This window comes from Mixophyes fleayi, chromosome 3 (assembly GCF_038048845.1).
Source record: "Mixophyes fleayi isolate aMixFle1 chromosome 3, aMixFle1.hap1, whole genome shotgun sequence".
NCBI classification, from domain to species: Eukaryota; Metazoa; Chordata; class Amphibia; order Anura; family Limnodynastidae; genus Mixophyes; species Mixophyes fleayi.
This window is the reverse complement of record NC_134404.1, coordinates 327,164,538-327,190,632: the sequence shown is the minus strand read 5'-3', so window position 1 is coordinate 327,190,632 and position 26,095 is coordinate 327,164,538. Positions and strand designations below refer to the sequence as shown.

Here is a 26,095-nt window from a genome sequence, read left to right as displayed (position 1 = left end):
ATCCATCCTTCTTTTTGACGAAGAAGAACCCAGCTCCAGCGGGAGAGGTGGAAGGTCGAATGAACCCACGCTGGAGATTCTCCTGTATGTACTCAGATGTGGCTTGAGTTTCAGGTAACGAGAGAGGATAGACCCGACCCCTGGGAGGAGTCTTGCCAGGTAGAAGGTCGATCGGACAATCCCAAGAACGATGAGGAGGAAGACGTTCAGACTGAGCTTTATCAAACACATCGGCAAATGAAGCATACTGAGGAGGGAGTCCCGGGGAGGAAGATGAGATGGAAGATCGCTGTACTTTAAGAGGAATAACTTGAGAGAGACAACGATGGTGACATTCAGACCCCCAAGACGTAACTTGAGGGGTGCGCCAGTCAATCTGGGGAGAGTGACATTGAAGCCATGGAAGGCCTAAGACAATCGGACTTGTCGTAACTGGAAGAATTAAAAACGAAATTTCTTCATGGTGTAGTACACCAATCTGAAGGGTTACTGGAGACGTACTCTGGGTGATGAGACCATTGATGAGACGTGATCCATCTATAGCCGTCACAGTAATGGGTGTTTTTAAAGTGATCACTGGTAGGGACCATTGATTCACTAGTGATTTAGAAATGAAATTTCCTGCTGCTCCGGAATCAATCAATGCCTGTGACTCAAAGGATTTGGTAGCAAAGGAAATCGTAACATCGAAAGCGCAGACTTTAGATTTCATAGACAATGGAGAGGACTCCAGGGACCCTAACTTTACCTCTCCAGAACTAGTTAGGGCCTGGCATTTCCCGATTTCTTAGGGCAAGAACTGAGCATATGTGTGGAATCAGCACAATAGATACAGAGTCTATTCTTTACTCTTCGTTTCCTCTCTTCTAAAGATAATTTGGAACGTCCTATCTCCATGGGAATCACAGAAGGTGAAACTGGACGAAATTGAGGGTTTAAACGAAGAGGTGCTTTAGCAGAAGTTGTTTTCTCAGATTCTCTTTCACGAAATCTCATGTCTACACGATGGCAAAGAGAGATCAAATCTTCTAGTGACGAAGGAAGCTCTTGGGTAGTCAGTGCATCTTTAATTTTATCGGAGAGCCCCTGCCAGAAGGCGGCAACTAATGCTTCAGTATTCCACTGAAGTTCAGAGGCTAAGATCCTAAATTGAATGACATACTGTCCTACTGTATGGGAGCCTTGTCGCAAACGAAGAATGCTGGAAGCAGCGGAGGTCACACGACCTGGTTCATCGAACACACTTCGGAACGTGGAAATGAATTTGGCACTATCTTGTAGAATTGGATCGTTTCTTTCCCACAGAGGGGAGACCCAAGCCAGGGCTTGTCCAGAAAACAATGAGATAAGATAGGCCACTCTGGAACGATGGGTAGAAAAATTTTGAGGTTGGAGTTCAAAATGGACTGAACATTGGTTAAGGAAACCTCTACAAGTTTTGGGGTCCCCGTCATATTTTGACGGAGTAGGCAGGTGAAGCGTAGGAGCTGTAGACACCTGGGATGGCACTGGGGAAACGGAGGAAAGCACAGGAGCTTCAATACTAGCTGTAACAGTCTGTCCAGATGTTCCTTGGGAGGTTAACGATTGGTAACATTGAAGTAACAGCTGTTGGCGAGCATCCTGTTGCTCCACACGGCTGACCAGATGCTGCAGCATCTCTTTAGCAGTAGGTTCCGTATCTGGGTCTGTCATGGCCTGATCTTACTGTCACGGGCACTAGGAGTCTTTACCCAGGGATCACCAGGTGATAGGCTTACCAGAGCAGTATAGGTGGTAATATGGTACTCTGGTAGCAGGGTGATCACGGAACAGGAAATAGCAGATGATGAGATGCTCAGGAAAGTCTATGACTAGCAGCACTGGCAATATGGAGGTAGTAATACACGAGGAACTGTATGGACAAAGGACACGTGAAGGTAGTCAGTGGTCTGCGGTAGCAAGTTGTACCACTGCTATAGTGAGGAGGAATGTCCAACAGAAACGAGGAGGTGATGAGAGTCAGCGGTCTGCGGATAGCAAGTTGTACCGCTGTCTGAGTGAAGGAATGGAATCCAAGTGGAGGTATCCGGGGAGTCAGTGGTCTGCGTTAGCAAGTTGTACCACTGCTATGTGAGAGGATACTGGAACAGGTGAAACTGTAAACAGGAGTCAGTGGTCTGCCACTAGCAAGTTGTACCACTGAATATATATGTGAGGAGGTGCACGGGGAGAGACTGCAACACAATATATACACGGGCACCTTGACTTTGATCCACAGTAATATGCACAATATAAATGTATAAATGACTGAACAACACTGCCAATATAGAAAGTCTCTTGAAGTAATCCAGCATGAGATAACACAGTCAATGATGGCAGTAGAGTCAGCAGATAGTACACTCCAGAGGAGAACCAACACAGTCAATGATGGAAATAGACTCAGCGGATAGTACACTCCAGAGGAGAACCAACACAGTCCAGCAAGGTATGCAATACACAGCACAGTCAATGGGAAGTATGCATACCGTGGTTCAGGAGAAGGCAGTCAGACAGGAGTGCAGAGATACCTGAAGGGCAGGAGGCCAGCAGGATACAAGTCCCTGGATGGGTGAAGCGGGGGTCTAGCAGGTGCAGCGCACAGGTAGGTAGACCAGCAGGGAACACAGGAAGGCGTGGAGAGCGGATCAGCAGTAGATGGATGAGTAGCGCTGAGAAGTCACAGCAGCGGGTCTCTGCGGGAACACGGAGGTAACCAATAGCAACCAGCAGGTGCAGTAACGATGGAACACGGGAGAGCAGAGTTGAACAGGCACTGTTGATCACGGAGAATAGCGGGTAGCAATAGTGGAGGCAGACTCAAGGAAACACGGGAGCGTTGACAAGGACTGAAGACTGAAGCGCACAGAGGCAGCGGATAGGAATCAGCCAAACAGTCACGATGAAACACAGACGGGTTGCAGGTTGAAGACTGTAGTGCACGGAGGCAGCGGATAGGAATCAGCTAGCAGTCACGATGATGAAACACAGACGAGTTGCAGGTTGAAGACTGTAGTGCACGGAGGCAGCGGATAGGAATCAGCTCACAGTCACGATGATTCAGTAGATGGTAGAAGTGGTATGGGAACCACAGTAGCAGAAGTGGTTTGGAAACCACAGAGGTAGAAGTGGTTTGGAAACCACAGGAATCAGCAGGGCTGAATAAACAAGGAAACACAGGAACACCTTCAGAGACTCATGGGGAATGAGACTCCAAGATCAGGCAATGTGGTGATGACCACAGGTGCTTAATATAGGGAGGTTGCCTGATCTGCCAATTAAGTTAAAGGAACATACACTGGAGGTATAGAAAGGGCTGCGCATGCGCAGTCCCTCAGGATGGAGGACGGCCACGGTTCCTAAATGTCCGGGAAGAAGCACTCACAGTCCGGTGAGTGACACCTCCACTCTAATTACCTTTTCCCACTCCAGAATCCAAGACTTCTCCCGAGCTGCCCCCCTACACTGGAACGACCTCCCTCGCTCCATCCGTCTCGCTCCCAAACTGTGCTCCTTCAAACGGGCACTCAAAACTCACCTGTTCCTGAAAGCCTTCCAACCATCCACTTCATCTACTCTGCTTGTTCTCCCCTCTCTCCCCTGGTTCTTTTTCTCCCTCGCATCACTGCCTCCCTTTTGCCTGTTTTGTCCACCCTCCCTTAGGATGTAAGCTCGTATGAGCAGGGCCCCTCTCCCCTCCTGTCTCCATATCTACTCTTCTGCTCCGCCCTCACTCCATATGTCTGCCCGGAGTTTCTGAAACATTGGTACTTTGTGTTTATTGTTCTGTAATGTTTCACCCTGTATGGTCTACTGTTTGTACTATGTATGGTGCTGCGGAAACCTTGTGGCGCCTAATAAATAAATGATGTTAATAATAATAATAATAATAATAGTAATAATAATAATAATAATAACCGTGAACAGCTAAAATCACATATCTTTGAAAAAGGTATGTCACATTGTCAAAATTCCATCATGTTTGGTATTTAAATATGCAGGAAGTTATGATCGGTTTATTGAAGGAAAAGTTATGTCTCTGGGTCATATCTGAGAAAAGCTAAGACAGTTCAAAACTTAGGAATAGTTTTGAACAAGCCTTAGGTGACACCCAAGGGACATTTCCGCCCCCACATTAGCATTCACACTGCCCTTGTGAATGCCGTCCCATTTGAGTTTGCTTAAAAACCTGTGTTTTGAAGAGACAAGTTGTCAGACTTTTTGGGGAATTCAAGTCACATTGATAAGCTGTCCATCTTCCTAGCCAATTCCCCATGGCACAGATTATGCAACTCAAGTAAGTGCTATTCTGAATGTAACCCCTTTGATTTTAAACTGTTTTGCTTGTTATGTCAATCTTTTAATTGTTATACATTTTTTTTATCTGTATGCCCTGTACTTTTGTATATTAAATATATAATTTAATATGTTGCGTCCTTGATACTCTAACAAATCCATTAGCCTGTTAAGAAGAAATAGCTTGACCAAGTTAACCCTTGGAATGCCAGTGTGTGATTTGTTGATACATTTGATTATCAAGCTGTGTGTGCTTGCATTTACATTTGTGTAACAGTCTGGAGGTGTGAGGAGTTAACCCTTTGCTTTCTGGTGTGGGTCTTGCTATTCTGTGAGCAGCTAGAAGCCTTGTGTGCCAGTGTGGGACAGTATATTGGGGTCCTATTGCCTGTATTCAATAGGTGGTGGCAAACCTGAAGTGTGTGAGGTGTGAGCGCTGTTTGGAGGCGATTCAGTAGGTCTATAACCTGTGTGATAGGTGGAGAGAGACTGCGAGCTGGAATCATGTGACCTCATATAGCAAACACCCCAAAGTCACGGCAGCTGGGAGCGTGTTGGTGACATTATCTTTTTTATACTGGTTACAATAAGTACATATTGCATTTTAGACGAAGCTGGCCATCTTTCTTCTTTTCTTCATTTTTTTTTGTATTTTTGCTATTTTTATATTCTTACATTCTATCTACAATGTGGTTGTTTTTTCATCCTTCTGACTAAGGAAAGTGACAGTAAATGTAAAACAAAGGTGCTGATTCCACCTTAAACTGGCCACAAACATTACAATCTAATCATTCAATCTGATTGTATTGCCTTCAATCTGAGTCATAATGTATGTGAGTAACAACTGATCCAATACAATCAAAGGAAGATGGTAAATGTAAAACAAAGGTGCTGATTCCACCATAAACTGGCCACAAACATTACAATCTAATCATTCAATCTGATTGTATTGCCTTCAGTCATAACGTATGTGAGTAACAACTGATCCAATACAATCAAAGGAAGATGGTAAAAAATGTTCGACAATCTGGGCGTATTTAGTGAAATTGATTTATTCAGTTTGAAGTTAGTTGACATTTACATTTTGTAGTATAATATTTAAACTCTAATGATCTGATCTCCTACATTGCCTGTGCGCTGTAAATGTCTTTCTGCTTATTCAGACTAAAACTAAATTGTATGTGACACAATTACTTATTTTTTTTGACTTACGATCTTATTAGAAACAATCGGGTCGCAAGGTACATGCCTCAATTGTATATTGATGCCATTGTACAGGCGTATAATATTTTGCTTGATGTGTATATAGCTTTACCTGGGAGATATTGTCTTTTTCTCTCCAAGACTCTTCCAAATATGTCACTATCTGTGTCTGCTACAACATGGACTCTAGCAATTGATGGGGGACAGTGGATCCCCTCTTATAGTGATATATATCTGGTAGGGGATTCAATCTTCCCCCCTGCTCGTCCAAGGCTGCCAAGTTTATGCACAGCGTACATGTCTTGTAAGCACAAACATTCAAATGCCAAAAACACGTTCAAATTTCACAGTGTATATTTATCTTACCCTAAAATAGTCCACAAATTTCTTGTAAAGCAGCATTAGAACCATGGTTTGTACTGGCATTTCTGTTAAGCATTAATTTTACCTGAAGATTGAGGAAAGGGGATTTTCTAGACTCGTATAATCCCCATCTCTAAAATTACCTATATTCTATATTCAAATACTGACGTTCCATCGGAGCCCTAACATCCCGGAGAGACTCATCACACGAAACTCCGAAGGGACTTCACCAGTAATTGAATTCTCCTCAGTGTCTGGCTTATTTAGTGATTGAGCAGAGCAGCCCTTCTGTCCAATATCTCATCTGTAGTATGCTTTGTGAGCGACTCTTGTCCAGGGATTATCCGCAGTACTGGGTCCCGTTCATGCGGTCGAAAAATAACCGGCACACAGGCCGATATTGGTCATTTTTCAACCGCATTTATACAAACATGTCCAATAATGAAGTAATTCAGATTATTATCACATATCACAGCTGTTTCGGTGTTACACATGTTGCAATACTGGGCCAATTGCAATATTGCAGAATATATGACTATCATACGTATGACATATATAGGCTTGATACAAGAAATGGTGTCCATGGTAAGGACGACATGATTGCAGTTACATGTGCTTTATTAGCTTTTTGGATGTAGATGCAGCATGTCATATTTGTAGCATATTTTTCCCTGATTTGACAAGCAGCTTAAGGAAACCCTCTTCTCTGACGTGAAATCCTGGGCTTTTGTACAAATATGTTTTGTTTTCATGTGATAAATACATCAGACTATTAAATATTTCATCTGACAATTTTCCTTCGATTATCACTCATGTTTTAACGTGTTTTCTTTTCTAACTTTCAGTCTGGACATTATCCCATAGACAGACAGGTATAACAATGCGGTTACACTGTATCCATGAAAGCTTCCTCCTGACTCCATCCCTACTGCCATATTTGTTCTGTACCAATTTCTGTTAATTTACAAAGCTTTGCGTTAGGAAAAAAAAAAAAAGGCCTTGCTGTTTATTGTCAAGCCAACAAAATCAATTGTACACCACATTGTTAAAGTGTTTTAGCAATGCTGTTGAAGACTGCAATGTTTATTTCACACTTTCCAGGGGAGCTGATGCAGAGTTTGTTGTATGCCAGTTTGTATAGTGTATGTTGCATGGAATCGTTCTGCGCATGCTCAGAAAGTGGGCACCCAGAAATACATCTTTGTAGACTTAGGGCGTTTCTGGTACTTACACCTGCCTGGACCTGAATTAGGAAGCCTCTTCTGCACCTGTTACCATCCAGGTGCAGATACTCGCTGCTGCTGCTGACTTGGCGTAAACCAGCCGCATATGCTGCCAATGCAGAAGCGGCCGTATCTCAAGATGTGTGCGGCTCTATCCATGGGTGAAAATACGCAATTTTCCTATGTTATTTTTTTTATTAATGGTAATAGTAAGTTACTCCCAATCTTGCCAACAACTCTGCATCAGTCCTCCCTGTGTATATTGTAGTAGGTATTATTTATTGTAAAATAACAAATGTTGGCATAGAACTACTATATTAATGTTTGTAGAGTGTGCTTAGTAATGCAAGTCCATACCTGTGTATATGTCCCAGCCGAAACCACGTCTAAGTCCTTTGTTTTAACTAATATATGCAGTCTATTCAACAGAAGATCCAACCAATCGAGGGGTAGAAAAAAAAAATAGCTCAACTTTTACTTAAGTGCTTTCTTATCTGGAACAAAAATAATAATACAATGGCCCTTTTGGACAATTATTAATAGAACCAGAAATCCAGAAATTTCTATTCAACTTGTACAGTAAGGTAGTCTGAAAGTTATCTTTTGAACTGTGTCAGTACTCCCTCTGGGCAATTTGAACAACTGGAAAATTAATGTGTTAAAAGCTTCATTTAATGTGAACTCTGTCCTGATGGGCTGCATTAAGAATCTGCTGGACAGTGCAACTCTGCACAGTGGATCTCTAGATCACTCAGCCAAGAAGGAATAATGCTTCTGGTGTGATATCTATTGAATAGATTTGCTGTGAAATGCTTCCATTACTTGTACGTGTATTTTAGGTATTTTCAGTCCTCCTTTTGCAATCCTCTAAATGTGTTTGTACATGTATGTGGTTTTTTTGTGTGCCTTATATCTTTTAATAGAGCTACAACAAACGACATATAATGCATGTGTACTTTAAAATAATAACATTACTAAATCTGTATAAAAATATAACTGCCTTCCAAGCAACGTGGTCCCTGACATCAGTCTTGTTTCCACAGATTCCCTCAAAATATTCTTTCTTTAACAAAAATAAATTCACTGTGAATATTGCATGGTTATAAGATCTATATTGTATAAATGCTATATTTTTTGTGACTGAATTATACTCCATTACAAGACGTTTCCCTGATATATTTATCTCGTTAAAAGGACAATGAAAAATATTTTGCACATGAAGAAAATGCATTTGCAAAGAAATCTATAGCTATAGATATCATAAAATAAGGTCATTGTAATCTTTCTAGAGTGTATTTGCTGTCTTAAATACAATTAAATGCTGTAATAAAAACAATTTTATAGGTACGAATGTAAAAAGTGTATTATGGATAAATTCATAAATGTGGATAATTTCAGCATTCATCATTTTCTATTAGTCAGGCATCATGGGATAATATGAAAAAAACAATAGATTTCTGATTTAATTTCAAGGCTGAATTTTACTGCAGAATATTTGATACAAGAAGGGTTATTACTAGTGCTGGGCTTTAGGGCATTGTGGGAAGGCAGGCAGAATTAGTCTCCTTAATAAGTTAATTGAGTTTTTGAGTGTTAGTTAGTTACTAACATTGCTCAAAGGTATAGATTTACATAAAACCATAGCAACCAATGAGCAATTAGCTTTTATCTGTCTAGTGCAAATCAGACAATAAAAGTGGATGCCTGATTGGTTGCTGTTGTTTAGCAGAGATTTGTTGTCTGAGCAATGTTAGTAAGCCTCTTGGTTTTATGGTTAATACACAGGTTAAATTAATCTCTTCCTCAACTCACTGCTGTGCAATATAGGTATTATTGTAAACAGGGATCCGTAACCAACATTTACAATCACAAAATTGGCACAAAATAAGCCACACCCCAGTTCAGCCCAAAACCCGTCCACAAATGGTCGAATGGAGGTAAAACAGCAAAAAGACAGTTGTCAGCGCTTATCCTTCACACTGCATATCTGTGTGTGTTTAGTAAAATGTAAACATGAGGTATTAGTTCATATTTTGATCAAAACATTTAAGCCTGCTTCCCAACGTCAAGGGCACCTCATTATATGCGGGTCCTACACTGACCTATATGCTTTAAACACCATTAAAATGCAGTTAAAATCAGATGCACTCACCTCCCAGGTATAGGGGTTTACATCTAGCAAGGCCTGGCTTGTGAGCCACACCCAAATGTGCCTTAAATAGGCTTAATGGACAGCTGCTGAGACAATAAGGCAATATTTTGAAACAAAACCAGAGAAAAAAACAAGCCCGCGCTCGGTATATCCAACAATATATATATAATACCAGCTGCTTGGCAATAAGCCCGAGCTCGGTATATCCCATATTGTATGTGGTACCAGCTGCGTGGCAATATAAATGCCCATATATGTATACAAAACAAAAAAACAAAAAGACAGTTGTCTGCGCTTATCCTCCACACCGCATATCTGTGTGTGTCTAGCAAAACAGCACCCACTTTTTGTTAAGGCACATCCCTTTTGCGACCAGTGACTCGGGATGTCCCACCAAAATTGGGACAATTGGGAGGTATGTGGTGCCAGGAGATGGTGGAACCAGGAATATTCTAATTGAAAGCCTCCTGCTAAATTCTGTGCACTTGCCATTTGTAAAAGTTAAACAATGATGAATGCATAAGAGACCTGAATCCCAATGCAAAAGCAATATAAATAGATCTATGCAAAATTAATCTTGTAAAAATATCCCCTGTCTGGGACAAAGTATAAAAGAAAACTTTGGCAGTGAAAAGTAAAACACATAAAGAATATAATAAAAGGAACAATGGGAAGCACTCAGGAAAAGTGTATATTTCTAGGGATAATACTATTTTCCACCTACTTAATGCCCATAAAATGAAAATATATTTAATCTGATATGAAATCAAACGACAATGAAAAAAATAGATATGAAATTATGCTTAATTAGAGTAAAGAAATCCCGGAGAAGGTAGCTCAAACCAAACATGCAAAAATCATGGCAGTCCATAGGTGCAAACTACCTCTGGTCGGGAGGTAGTTTGCACCTAATGATAAATATATATATATATGCAGTCAATAAATATGACACGGGCTCGATGTCCTATATAAAGCACTCAGACTGCCACCATATGACTGTTACGATCAGAAACTTCCTTATTTTTTTTAACTGCAATTTTGAGCAGGTTTCCTGTATATATTGGATTTCTTGCAAAATAAATGAGCACTTATTACATGTGTTTTGAGCAATTAACTCTTCTAGGGTTAAAATTTCCAATAAGGTTTTGGTCCTAACACCCACAAGCAGATTCAATCCATTTACTAGATAGACTCAGACTTCTAAAAACGATTTTGCTCTCCTCCGTAGTCTTCTTCCGGTGTAATCTCAGTGCACACTTTATTGTGATGTAACATTGTAGCACCTTAATCCCTTAAGAAGCTTTGGGCTTTCTTAAACCAGAGCCAGGTCAGAGCTATCTTGCATAAAAGATTAATTTCCATTAAACGGAAACTGATACGAACCTTGGTCTGGACTAGAGCCAGCTCCTCGTGTCTGAGACCTTTTAATACACCAATATAGGATAGGTTTTCAAAAGAGCTTGCTAAGCCCTAGGTGAAGGAGACAATGACACTGAGAAATAAATAGAAATGGTTACTTACAGTCAGGGCTGCCATCAGAAATTGCGGGGCCCAGTACAAATGTAACAGGCAGGGCCCCCTCCTTCCTTCTCCTATGCCCCCTTATCTCTGCCCAACATTTGCATCCCCAGATTCTCTACAGTCACCCCCCATCCCCGCTTCCATCTAATCCCTGCAGTAGCTTACTTACCTCTCTGCGTCTTCTTGCTGTCTCCTTTCGGTTCCCTTCTATTGACAGTGCTGTGACGTTATTAATTACATGACATCAGCGATACTGTAGAGAGTCTATCTGCTTTGTCACAGCCCTCTGTCCGGGAGCCGGGCACCTGGGGGGCTGGGACTGGGGTAAATGGTGGCAGCTGTGGGGTCCAGACATCTTGGGAGTGGAGGGAGACATGTTGCCTACAAGGGGGCCTGCTGCCGCATCCTTAATTACACGCAGAGGTCTCCCCACACCACCTCACATCTCAGGAGCAGCTACTGCCTTGAAATTGCGCCCACTACCTCCTTTAATTCACTGTGGATGCCTCCTGCTCTAATAAATTTGTTTCGGCCCAGGGCTGGCGGGGCCCCACTCTGCTGCTGGGCCCCATACTTTAGTACTCCCTGTACCCCCCTGATGGTGGCCCTGCTTAAAATATTGCAAAATTACGGAAGAGCAACCCTAATGGTCTTTTTTCTCCCTTTTGTGATATCATGGACCTATGTTGGAGGGTTACATACAATTCTATGAGAAAGCAAATGGATAAGCATATCCAGATGAAGGCAACGCTGGGGGGTTGGGTTATGGTGTTGAGAGTTTTGCTCCATCTGCTGAGAGAAGTTGGGATTGGCAAATTCCTTGTTGAATGTGGATGTACCTAGTTATACGCCCAAATGCAAAAACAAGGATTCAAGACGATATATTTAAATTAACTTCAAGGGGTGGAGATTGTGAATTGGGGTAGCAGGGGGGGGGGGGGTACTCGTTCAGCAGGTGATAGTAGACTATTTTATCCCCACAAAAAGCCATGATCTTTATATATCACTGGGACTGCCAGCATCTGTCATTATTGTTAGTCGGCTGCCTCTGCACCATCCAAGTGCAGTTTATACAGGGCAAGTGCTTTTCTATGTACACATAAACCAACCAGTCTAAATAAAATATTAAAATACACAAATGTGACTTATGAAATAAAGAAGAAATGTCCCCTTAGGCCCAGACTGGCATTTTTTATAAAAAATTTTGAAAAACACTATAGTCTATTTTTCATGTTGCCACATCCAGAAGCTGTCTCATTATCTACAACCCTGGACCTGATCATTTTATATAAAGAACAATGAAAATATACACTGTAAGTTAAAACAAAGAATTGCCCAGCCCTGAATCCACGTAGCCTTGGATATTGTCATTTATTTGACTCTATAAGCAAACAATTATTTTTTGTCACAAAAGTAATTCCTTTAATCTCCCTACTATTGATGTGAGACTCGCAGGTCTTAGCTTTCCCCTCTAATGTAGATGACCACTTTGAATTTTCAACAATAAATATGTGACAAATAGAGTTATATTAATCATCTGCAATTTATTTGTCTCCTTTAATATATCCAACCCAGAAAGTTTTTACCTTACTTCTTTTCTCTTTCGTTTCCTTTCACTAAGATATCTAAGTAACTTTTTTTTTACCCCATTTACTATTTGTTCCTTCTCTTTGTATTTTAGCTTGTTTTGTGTTTAGTTTCTATTAGATTCACTTTTTTGTGACCTTTTTACCCTCCTCTGATAGGGTCTCCATATTTCTTGTATGCAGTTGTCATTTCTTATAACCGCTGCCTTCCCTGGAGAACTATATTGGCTTTTTCTTCCTTCTCCTGTTAATAATATATTTGGCACACAGCTCTATTGAATTTAATGATGCATTTTTTGTTCTATACACCACTGTCCCTGCATCTATCACTTCCCACCTGGTCAGAGAATCACTTAGATGATTTCTCATTTGGCCAAATAAAAAAAAAAGATTCTAAATCTAAAACCTTTTTTTGGTGCAGTTATGCTGGGTGTATATTAAACCACACTGACCAATAGTCATTAGACCCCAATTTCTCTGCTACAGACACCCATTTAAACAAATCTAAGATTGTGTCCTTTTATGTTGGTTCCCTGACTAATCGCTAGAGAGATTGGATAGCAAGCGATCCAGAATGTCACTGCTCCTGGCTGATTAAGCAATTCCACATCAGGCATATTGAACACCCCCCCCCCCATAATTATCACCTCACCTCACATTGCCAGCTCAGTGATTTCCTCTATTAATAATCAGCCTCATTCCTCGTCTTGTCCGAGTGGTCTATAAATTGTTCCTATTTGAAATCCCTCTTTCTCACTACTTTCTAGAGTTACCCCACACATAGAATCCCATCTACAGCTCCTTGTATTGCAGTTGCTATTATCTCATTCTTTACATATAAAACATCTCCAACTAAACAAGGTAGAACCAGGAATAAGTGTGATGTCCCGGACATGTTTATCATTGTACCATGAGTCAGTAATAGCTATGACATATTTGCAATTCTCCCGGACATTCCAGGAGACTCCCAAAATCAGGGTAGGTCTCCTGGACTCCTGGGAGAGCAGACAATTCTCCAGCATCCTGCCCACTTCCTAGTGAAGTAGAACGTGAGCCTCAATGACTCAATTTGCAGGGAAAATGTAGATATTGTTGCAGGGCAGGGCCAAAGTGACGCTATTTGTCGCCCCCTGCCGCATTCCGCCTCCCCACCACACCCGCTGCCCGGGTACTCCTGCAGATCTAAAATACAAAGTATGAGCTGTGAGTTCTAAACTAGGCTTTGTGACATGATTGAAACAAGTCCACGGAGCTTATTAAGCGTTGAACTGAAAAATATGCCAAGGACGTGCGTGCAAAACTGTGTCTATACACTTGGCTTTCTTCATCTATTTTAAGTCGCACCTACCTAAAGATAGCATGTCCCAGCCTAAAATCCATGGCCAGAACTAGCACTATACAGTTTGGACTGATTTCCATTAGCATGAGCAATAACCGTGGTCGGTGCAGGGGGGCCACACAAAACAAGGAGCCCCGCTCCCTCCCCATAGCTACCATGCTATTAACAGCACTGAGGCTCTTCCTGTGACTCCGCGCTGTAGGTTTTTCGGGGTTATGATAATGATTGGTATAATGGTATAATAGTACGGAAAACTCATATTATACCAAATACCTTAAGAAGAGGAAATAAAAACACACATTTTTTTTTTTTTTTAAATTTAATTAAAAAACTCCCTGAAACTCGTTTTTTAACAGTTTAATAAAATATAACATCTATGTAGTCCAATGAAAAATTCTTTATGAATCACAGGGAATAAAAGAAAAAAAAACCTTTAGACAAAATGACTATGAGCCAACCAGAAAAACGCAGCGTTCTGAAGCTATGATTGGCTCAGTCATCATAACATTGAATTGGAAAATCTGGTTATTCTGATGCCAAAATTCTTGATGCGCTACTTTAAGAATGAAACCTCTGGTGTGACAGAGGAATAGGCCCCCTATACACCTATCATCACTTCAGAATGCCGTGTCCCTGTGTTATAAACCGTAGCTTTCCTAATTGATTATGAGACTCCGTTACATTTATTGAATTGGAGTTAAGCTGAATTGCAGTTTGCGCGTGCACCACTCCCAAGGCGCCTGTTCCGATCCCCACTCCGTTCATAGTATGGGCTCGGAGACTAAGGAGGAAGGCCCCTATGCCAGGCACGGGGAGGTTGGATGGGCGCACTGGTGAGTGAGGTGCGTCCTGCCCCACTTACCGTGTTCCATCGCCTCTGATTGGAGCCAGAATGCTTTGAAAGTTCTGACTAGTTATTTTGCATATCTATTTGCATAATTTAAAAAAAAAAAAATGACAATGAATTGCTAGTCGTCCAATTATGAATCAGGGGAGGGGGGTATATAATCAAAATTAACAAATCTATATAGACTTCTCACTGGATTGACATTTACCTATTGAATCAGTGGATGAATTTTATAGATGTGGTGGTAGTACTTCTTATGCTGATAAATTGCCACTGTTATATAGATGATATACTGTAGGTGTGAAGATAATCGGATAATCCAAATCTCAGGGTATGTCCATCCTAATAGGAAGTCTATGACTGCCAGTCATAGCACAAGAAAGCCTTTCCCCACCACTCGCAGAAGTGGGACAATGTCAGCCCTAGCACTAGCTTTGTATACCCACCGAATTCTACTCTATGGGTCCTAAATGCTATATTACTTTTAATTTGTTATTTTTTTAAATAGTTTTATTTTTTTACAAAAACCCACAATATGGGGGTATTCAATTGTCAGCGAGTTTTTTTTCTCCCCGCAGCGTAAAAAGAAAAAATCTCCCACAGGTTTTTGACGCCAAAAGCGACCGTTTTGAGTTAGCGCAGCGGGAAAACTCGTGCAATTCAATTGAAAAAGAGGGAACGCTGCCCCCACGTGTTAAACATTGTGTTTGCAAGTTTTAAGGGGAGTGAACGGGAGTTTTAACGCTGTCATATATAACACAAAAAAAAGGTTTTGCATACATTTTCATACAGTAGATTGCATTACACTTTTGATAATATCTATATTACAGTACTTTCTTTAGCATATTTTTAACTATTTTTTTTTACCATAGAATCATCTATACCATGTCAAAACACATTGCTCCATTCATATTTGTACCAAAAACATACATAAATATAATTAATTTGTGATTTAATTTTTTTTATGTTTATTTTATTTCATTATTTTTTCACAGGAAAATCAACATACACAAGTTAGGCATTAGTGATAAACATAAGTTTAAATTTTCTTCCAAATTATTACATGATTTCAAATACTTTTCAGAGGTTTTTTATTTTTAACACACCCCAAAGAGGTGCGAGATAAAACAGCATGTTTTCCTGTTCAATGCGCCGCGTTAAAAACCAAATTAATAGCTTTTAACGCGGCTGCCTCTCACACACCCTATACTTTCAATAGACCTTCCACTGGAGCGCAAGAGGACCGTTTCATGAAAAAAAACCTGAGCGTTAAAAATGGAATTGAATCGCGGTTATAGTTAACTCGCTCGAAAATTATAGAAAAACAGCGTTAAAATGACTTAACGCTCTCAAAAAAAACAACTCGCTGACAATTGAATACCCCTCTATCTATTGCACTAGTGCTTTAAAATACTCTTAAATTGAAAATTTGGTACCGTTGTTTTAGCTCCCTGTTGCCAGTAGGGGATCCAGGGGGGAAGGGGGGGGCGATCGGGGCATTCGCCCCTCCTAGCAGCAGAAAGCCTAACTTTAAAATACGTCCCAGACGCCGACCAAATGGGAGGGGCCAATCAAGAGCGGGGGCGGGGCTAAATGCAGCCCAGCCAATCACAGTAAAGGAGGGGCGTGATTATGCAAAATCGCCCCCCTTAACCTAAAGCCTAGGTCCGCCCCTGCCTGTTGCCCAAGCCCACAGTGGTAGGAGCCATATATATACGATCCTGAGATGCTGCTGAACTGTCTCCATCATCTCACTACATACTGCCATTCAACGGCCACTGAGCAGGGGTGAGACAGCCGCCACCTTCCCACAGAGGAGCCATTTAAAAAGCGCAAATGGGGGAGGAGCAACGCATTTTTGGTGACATCATCCACAGGGCCTGATTATCCAATAGGCTCACTAGGCTGCAGCATGTGGTGTGAGGCATTTGGGATTGGGGGAGGTGCAAAATTGTGATAAGGAGAAGTATAAACTGAAATTGAAATTCATTTTAAAATATAAGAGAATATTTGTTCTCCAAAGTAAAAATAAAACATGAAAGAAAAATTTATTAAAATTAACACTTTTAACTAAAGAGGCACGCATTTCTGAAACAATTATCAATCATAATATTGAGATATTTTGTAATATTTTAGGTTCAATGTATAAATTGAATGAAAAAAATCACAAAACAAACAAACAAACAAAAATAATAATAATTACATTAAAATGACATTTTGTTCAGTTAAATGTAGACCTCACAAATAAGACATACCGCTGTCCTCTCTGTATATATCCATTTGTGTGCATACTGTATGTATGATTATGATAAGTAGGTTCAGGCGTGTTAAAAACAATATCTGAATCAATATAGGAAATCTCCAAACACAGCGATATCAACGTTACAGTCACCCTTATGAGTAAATGAGGGGTGCGAGGGAAAGCTGGCGGTTTTAGTTGGATATAAGTAGATCAATAAGAAGTGTTATCAGGAGATCAGAGCAAGGGGCTGTCGTTACTGTGTAATACTGACTAAATGTAATAGTTATGCTAGTAAAATATTTCTCGTGTCTTTTCTGGAACAGATACTAATTTTGTCTTGGGTAATGCCCAGATAGTGGACTGGCCCATCGTCTACAGCAATGACGGGTTCTGCAAGTTATCAGGATACCACCGGGCTGAAGTTATGCAAAAAAGTAGCACATGCAGGTAATAAAAACATTGCATTGATGTTCTGCCTCCTCGATCATTTCAGTCTATTGATCTCATTTTATTGCTATGCAGGCTTAAAATCAAAATATCACTGACACCGTAGAAGACTTATATATCTAAGTAGCTGCCCTTTGTTTTCGGGTCATATAGAGTTGGAAGTAAGCCTGACTCTTAAGTACAAAAAGCACTTTTTACAACTGCGCATGACTGCTCTCAGACTGTGATGTATCTCCCCTTTGCGCCTCTCTGCGCTTAGAAAGGCGGAATGGGGGAGGTAGTGGGTGGGCAGAGTGCAGTAAGGGTGTTAACACTCTTTACCTACTACACTGAGGGTGAAATGGCCAAAGATACACCTCCAGGAGGCTTATCTGTTGTGGCTTATTTCCCACTAGTGGATGATTGTACCCATGTTTCATACTATTCCAACTTGCACGTATCTTAAGATTCATGTGGCTTGGAATGCAAAGTAAGCGTAAATTACATCCAACCCTTTGTGTGGATACAATTGTGGACAAAGGTACATTTACTAAAGTACAAAACATTCATCTCCTGCAATATATATGGCAGTTACACACACAGCGGTGTCTTTAGATATCCTTCTGATGAGAGGCAACGGGCAGGTGGGTGCATTCGTTGCTGGGTTCTGGAGAAGAGCATGAAGGCAAGTAAGCTAGTTAAGCAGCCAAATATAAATAGAAGATTCTAAGCTACGGAGAAGGCACATTGATTGGCATTTCATGGGGGAGCAAATTATCCCCCGCAAAACTACTTAAATTTTATACATACTCTGAGATAGGCATAGACTTATGAAAGAGAATTACTAGGGGCGTTTTTTCCCCCCCAATGGATTAAAAACATTCAAACAAGGAGCTTCCTTGTTTTGCATGACAAATGATGTCTTACAAGTGTCAATGTGCTTCTTTAGCCGACTGGTTTTCCATTCTGCCCATTTTCAATCACTATTCCACTGGACAATGTGGTTGCCAGATTATTAGAATCTGTTTCTTCTTCTACTAAGTTCTACTTTAAAAGAACCTTAAACCTTAAGTTCACTACACATGTATGAAATCTTAATACAGCCGTAAATATTTTGCCAAAGTTGCTTCCTGGTTTCAGTTGAATATCTACAAAATAATATGACACCAAGCAATAAACCCATGATATGACCAATTATGAGGGAAGAGTATATCAATAATTTCCTCAGAAATTAAAGGAAACGTCTTTAAGGGCAAGTTTTTCCATAAAGATATTGCCGTTTTAAATTTAACTGTCATTTTTTCACTACATGCCATTGGCACTGTATATACATATAATATATTTTTACTTACTCTTAAATAATGACCTTTAGTTTATTTTAATAAAAGTTGGCAAGGACCAATCCTGTAGTTAATTCCGAGTACCAACAACAGAGTCCTTTTCTAATTTGACCACTTAGTAAGTAAGTTACGTGGTTTCACCAATTGGAGAAAATCAGCCTTTTGGCACTCAGGTAAACCATCCAGATCAAATAGAGGCTTGTCCATGTGATTGGTAGATGGCCAGATTCACTGAGATCTCAGATCCTCTGCCGACTGGCTTTATGGTCATATGCGAGAATGATCCAATCAATTTAATTTGGAGAATTCTCGAGTACACATCTAAAACTCTTGTTTTACACATCTAAGTAAGTTGTGTAGCCATTCCTGACTTACTCAAGGAACTGTCCATAAGACATGGAGTGTTACAATGTATGCATTACTTTATTGCAGCTTTATGTACGGGGAGTTGACGGACAAAGAGACCATTGAAAAAGTCAGACAGACGTTTGAGAATTACGAGATGAACTCCTTTGAAATTTTAATGTATAAGAAAAACAGTAAGTGTCTATTTAATATTCACCTTTTATTTTATTTTGCATACGATCAAGTCTAGTTTGTTTACATGCTCCTTTGTAATGTCACAGGGTAGATAATATAATGGCATTGTTTCAGTTTTGATACTTTATTTAGTGCCGCAGTGAAGGCTGAAGAACAATGGGCTCTGCATGACTGCTAGATTGTTAAATCACCTCTGCTCATTATCTTCTACTGGTTCAGAGCTGTGTTCATGATAATGTCTCAGTATTCATACAACAAGTATTCTGCAATAAGCACATAACATTGTCTCACACAAATTACATCTGCTGCGCCTGATCTGCTGGCCGGGTGATCTCCGTGATTTATTAGAAGTCATTGCTGTTATAACTATGATAAAATTGCACCAACATCAGAATTGACGGGGATGCCCCTTTCAGTGGTATCTCCCTGCCAGGCAGATTTGTTCATTTTCATATTCCTTAAGTTGCCCACATACATTACAATGTGATCATTCAACCCGAACATTTACTATTGCTTTGTTAAAGAACCTACAAGCGTATGGATGACAATAGATCCAGTGCGCTCAAATATAGATGCTCCATCCAATGTGATTGTATTGAAGCTTAGTAGAGGTGCGTATGCAAATAGTATGAATAAAGTCTAACAATCCTATAATTGCCCTATAATACATCTTTCTGGACTGTTGGATTAGAATTTGTGTAAAGCAATCACTAACTTTTTGACTCTCGGATCTGGGTTTCACAGATGCCAGGAGAATGCTTCCTACCCGAATGCAGATTACCAGCTATGAAGTTTGGTGGAGGAGGTTATTTTTACATTGGTAGTCAGCACCCCGATAAGACTTACCCCGACGTGTTCAGACTGAAGGGCTCCTTCTCCGACCAGGCTCCAGAACGGCTGATTTGGAAACCGACTGTAAGCAATTGTGATCACTGAAGAAGCCGGCGCCACTTCATGACGTCACCGGCAAGCGCAATGCTGTTATCGGTGCTGTTAAGGGGGTAATGTAAGTATGCTGGCATGGACAATGTACTTTACAAAGCGTTGTACATTACCATCCTCGCATGCTTACATTACCCCCTTAACAGCACCGATAACAGCGTCGCGCTTGCCGGTGACGTCATGAAGTGGCGCCGGCTTTTTCAGTGATCACAATTGCTTACAGTCGGTTTCCACATCAGCCGTCCTTGAGCCTGGTCAGAGAAGGAGCCCTTCGGTCTGAACACATCAGGGTAAGTCTTGTCGGAATAATAAGCATCATTATTCCGTACCCCACCAATTTTTTAATGGCTTAGCCTGGGTCCTTTAATCCAGTGAAGGGAAATCTTAATGCTGCAGCATACAATGATATTTGGGGAAGGCCCTTTCTTGTTATAGCATGACAATGTGCCCAGGTCCATCAACAAATGGTTTCCCAAGCTTAGTGTAGAAGACGTTGACTGGCCTACATAGAGCCCTGACCTCAACCCTATCGAACACCTTTGGGATGATTTGGAATACCGACTATGAGCCAGACCTTATCGCCCAACATCAACGCTCGACTTTACTAATGCTCTTGTGGCTGGTTGGATGTAATCCCCGCAGCCATGTTCAAAACCTAGTGGAAAGCCTTCCTGGAAGAGCGGGGGCTGTTATAGTAACAAAGGGTGGACCAAATCCATATTAATGCCCATGGTTTTGTAATGAGAAGTTCAACAAGCAGATATTGATGAGCTGTTCGAATGTCCATGTACTTTTGCCCAAGTATTGTATGTTAATGCAATTGCAAATAATTGCATTTGTTTGTTTGGAAAGAGGCATTGATGTGCCTGTGGCTATGTACACACAACTGTAGTTACTGCACAAACTTGAGCTTATCTGTTGTCATATCCAAGAACAATGGAAATAAATACATTTACATGCAAGATATAATTCTCTGCAAGAGGCTTTATCATTATTATTATTGTTATTAAAATGTAAGGCGCCACAGTGCTGAAAACAGGACACATAAAACAAGGTATTAATTAAAAAAATGCAGATATAAAAGCAAAGCATAGAAGAGCCCTGCTCAAGAGAGGGCAATCAAATGGATCCTTTAAGATCTCCATTACAGTAATTATGAAAGAGGTGCACAAAGGCACGAATCAGCCCTAATATATCATGCACATCTCCAGTAACAGGGTTTCTTGTCACCCTCTTCTCCTGCACACCCTTCACTCCACAGGCCTTTGTGACACCTTTCCTTTTGAATCACCTCCTAAGTATTCAACTGTTCCATCAATGTGTCTACCTCTGATATATCCTCCCCTCCACTCTCACTGTCTGTTGGGTCCCTCAAGGTTCTGTTGACGCCCCTCTGCTTATCTACCTGTCCACCTCTTCTCCTGGTGAAATAGTTCACTCACTCAGCCTCCTATTCCATCTCTTCACTGATGGCACTCAAACCTACCAAATTATATTGTGTGACCAGGTGCCTTTCTGCTATTCCCACCTGTATGTCCCAATGCAACTTAAAATGACCAAAGCAGAACTCATTATCTTTCCTCTTCACCACCTCCCCTCAAAGCTCCTTCACTACCAAAAATACCACAATTTTCTGAGTCTCCTAAGCCCACCATTGCCTCGACTTTCTGCTTTATTCTTCACATCTAGTGTCCCTCGCAGTCCTGTTACCTCCACCTTCAAAATATTGTTAATACACACTTTTTTCTTACCCAAGATGCAGCAGACACTTTTATCCTCCTCATTTTTGGCATTCCCCGAGTTAGCGACTAGGGGGCACCAGTATTCCTTCTTGCCACAGGCGATAAAATTTCTAGTTATGCTATTATTGGTACCAGCTCCCCAGGACTAAAGGATGCACCTCTTCATTATGTGCACCTGCATAACACCTGTTATTGGATATCTTTACTACATAACCCTTGCTATAGGTTAGTGAGATCCTATAAGTAGCGGAAGAGACCAAGCTTCTGTGTACATGACTGCAATAAATGCAGCACTGCAAAATGCCCTGTACAGGCCTCATTGCTGGTCCTGGGGAGAATAACCCTTCTGCCTGACCCATAATACAACTCAATTCTGTCTGTGTGCTATACCTTACAATGTCTTTACTTTCTGTATTTGTATTTGTTGTGGGTTGAAGGAGTGTTTGAATAGAAGGGCAATTTATAGGCATAAAAATGGCCCTGTGGATCAAACAAAGTTAAAGTGATATAGAACAAATACAATTTCCTATCCATTACCCCCAAAACTGGCGCTTATAAGCCAACAGCATCCCTCTACCCCTATGAACTATTACTAGTATTTTTTCCTTACCACCCTTTTCCTGCTGTAGACAAAATGTTGATGCAAAATCCCAAATGTATTCTGCCACTGAATTGTGAACATGTGACTGTCAGTCTTCTTCAAATCCCTAACAAACACATTCCTCTTCCAGGGACGCCTGTGTGGTTCTTTGTGAAGATCGCCCCCATCCGAAATGAGCAGGACAAAGTCGTATTGTTTCTTTGCACTTTCAGTGACATCACAGCTTTTAAACAACCAATTGAGGATGATTCAACAAAGGGTTTGTAAAGATTGTTTTTTATATGCACGTATTGAGACAGAACGTAGTGAAGTGTTTTGTTGCTATTCCTCTCTGAGCAATGCTTCAGAAATGAGTATTTGTTGAACCTACATAAGCCTGATGGCCTTTCTCTGATATGTTTAATATTTTTATGAGAAGAGGAATTATTTTCAGATATACTCCCATCACCCCTGGTCCTGTCAGCTGGTAGCTCTCTGCGTCCCTTGGAGATAATCAGTTTATATAAATATAGCCTTCTTTCTCTTGATTCTTATCTACATATTTTTCCAGTAAGCGCTTTTGCTGGAACTGTAAATGAAGCAATGTGATATTACTGATTGCTAATTACTCACAAAGGGAAGACAGGATCTAAAAGGCTTTACAGGAGATCCCACACATCATATAACACAAATCCATGACTTGTAAGTTATATGGTATGTGAATTAAGTAAAGCAAAAGAGAGAGCACAGCTAAAAGGATCAGGGTAGTTACAGAACTAGTAAATAAAAGAATGTCCAGCCAAAGCTCAAAAACTAGTATTCGGAGCACTTATTAATTAGCCTATTTAAGAAACCTTTCTATGCCTTAAATAAAGGATTAAGGCAAATTTGCCCTTTTTTTTTTTTCTTCCCCCAGAGCTGTAGAAGCAGTGCTATTTTTTATTGGTGGACCAATAATGTGACTGTACCAACTGTAGGCCACAGCTTGGGTGTGCCAGCTGTGCCAGCTGTGCAGGCTGGCGTTGATCACATGACCTATCAAGACATTTAAAAAATAATTTCACTTTGCCACACACAGTGACTGATTGGTGGGGTTTCCTCAGATGGAACCCACACATAGGCGCACACTCACCCTTTGTCCAATTCAACAATCCCAATAACTGTGCCCAACACTGGGACTTCTGCCGGGGAGATTACTATAAAGGTCAACGAGCGCTGGCGGAAGGAGAGATCCAACACAATGTTTACTAAAATTAGCAAATGGTGAGGATCCTAGTGGCACATAGTGTGAGGCAGGTGGAAAACAAAATAAATAAATGAATAAAAATTTAAATTTAGCAAGGAAACAACTAATACCACTGTAATGCTCTAATAAACACTCATATATACTAGTATAGTATTTTCACTTGAAATATTAAATGTTGGCACAAAATATCAGGAACATTTTGAAACTTGCCTGATGCAATTTCACAAATGAAATTAAATCAGTTTGAAGGGAGGCGAGAGGCTGTGTAAGTGAGATTTATACGTTATTTTTGGTGATGGCCCCTGTTATGTCTTACAGTTCCAAAAAGCAAACATGACTCATGCTCATTCAGCGAGTCCAACAGGAGAGTTCATTCTCCTGCCAACGTATGACCCGTCTTGCATTTATAAAGACATTCAAGGCCTTTTATCTCTGCTGCTAATGAGATCCTGAGACTGCCCTGTGCCGCTGAATAATGCTTTCACTAGTAATTCTCTATTATTTCGTTTGCAAAAAGCGGTATCTATTTTGCCTTAAGAATGTGTGCTTTCTGTAATGGAGTTAATCAAATAGCAGCTTGTTACACAGACATTATGGTTTCTTCCAGTCCGCCAATTAAAATGCACAGAGCAGGACTACATAAACTTGTTAGATAATTAATCACAGACCTGACAGGGGAGAATGATTCAGCTACTTATAACGACAGCAGCTCTTCAATAAACTTGAGTCTGCATTAATGAAAACAATTCATTTTTAACAATGGAACTAAACATTCCAAAACTGGTAACACCTGCCTACCACCTAACCCGCCCCCCCCCCCCCACCCCCCCGCCTCCAAAAAAAATACTTTGTTTAAAGGGAGGTATCAATGTATCAATAATTTTTAAAAGGTTTAAGAGATCCTGGACATGAGTTTTGTATAATGTTCTAAAGATTTTCATTCACTGTCAGCTGGAGCTTAATCATTTATTATTTCACCTTTTCTTCTGTTTAACAGTTTCTGAAAGTTTTTGTGCACCAATAGTCGGGCAGTTGTTACAGATGTAACCGGGGCTTCAAAAAAGCAGTTTTGATACCAGCCCCAGATATAAGTTACAACTTGTAACTTATATCTGGGGCTGGTATCAAAACTGCTTTTTTGAAGCCCCGGTTCATGTCAGTATAAAAGCAGCAGATATCTATTATTGGCTCACAAGACTGAGGTCTATAGAAAGTGCTCGTTGCTGCCACACCAGCTGTTTCCAAAGTGTTTAACACTCAGGAACATGACAATAATGCTGGTAAATGATTTTAATGCATAAAAGCCACATTTTCCCTGCTGATAAAAAGATAACACTCATTAAAATGATCCTAGAATTTTTCTGAGCTTTTGTAAGCAGTAGAAATAGGCTCCTTTCAAAATGGTGATGTAAAACTTACTATAAGTCCTGGATGGCGGAACTACCATTGGAGCATCAGGTGCAGTGTACCGGGGCCCATGGAGATAATGGGGCGAGCTGTGGCCCCCGTTCCCTTCTCCCCGCTTCCTTGCACTGGGGCCAACAGCTCGCTAGTTTCGTCTCTGGATAGACCATACCTCCCAATATGGGTGGGAAGTTCCCGATTTCCACGATTGTCCTAATGGTCAGAATGTTTTGGGAATGGCCCCTAGTGCGAGGGAGGTGGAGAATAAAATTAATAATAAATAAAATTTAACATGGAAAAGCCTAGAACATTTTTTTCTAGTGTAATTTAGAAAATAAAATGTCTGATTGCTGTGGGTCACAGCACTTTTTTTTCCTGTGCACCAGTTATGTTCCCTATATTCTGTATAATATAGAATAGTCTAGAATAGTCTTGTCCAATCGGTCTCTCTCTAGCCTACGGCTGGCATGCTGAGACCTTTAGTTACAGTTTTTGGGACAACGCAATGTGCTATGTGCTATAACATATCACAAGTATGTGAATTCCTTCTGAAATGTCATTATCTATGTATGGTGCTGTGTAAAAATGCAAATACAATATTAATACACATGATATATTTGTAGACAATGCTCCAAATGACTATTTACTGTATTTTTTTTTTTTGCAGGTTGGGGGAAACTAGCCCGCTTAACAAGAGCTCTAACCAGCAGCAGAGGGGTCCTGCAACAGCTCGCTCCCACCGTCCATAAAGGGGAGAACGTGCATAAACATTCCAGGCTCGCTGAGGTAATGTTCTGCTAAAAGCGCCACCTACATACAGGGCATGGTTGCCTACTTTTGGGAAGGACCTCCCCTCCGGAGTCCAAGGGGCAAATTCAGTGGGTGTGACAAAGCGATTCACATCATCACAACCCGGAGACCCACTGCGCGATGTCACTATCCACATCATTGTGCAGTGGGGGCGTGGCCTTGATGCAATTTGTAGTGGATCACATTATGAAGCCCCACCCACTTCCAGGCGCGGGCTGGGAGAGGGAAGCCCGGGGGGCACACAGGCGGGGGGGGGAAAGTGCTGTATTTTGCAT

At 40.8% G+C, this 26,095-nt stretch overlaps 1 protein-coding gene across 1 annotated transcript in view; it reads left to right on the top strand.

Moving 5' to 3' along the window:
* The window catches only part of KCNH1 (potassium voltage-gated channel subfamily H member 1), a 308,492-nt gene that overhangs the window by 28,273 nt on the left and 254,124 nt on the right, over positions 1-26,095 (top strand). Inside the window, exons 2-5 of the mRNA XM_075204209.1 lie at positions 17,114-17,237; positions 18,989-19,095; positions 22,512-22,640; positions 25,678-25,796. Coding sequence (XP_075060310.1) covers positions 17,114-17,237; positions 18,989-19,095; positions 22,512-22,640; positions 25,678-25,796 — 479 coding nt within the window. The remainder of the gene's footprint in view (positions 1-17,113; positions 17,238-18,988; positions 19,096-22,511; positions 22,641-25,677; positions 25,797-26,095) is intronic.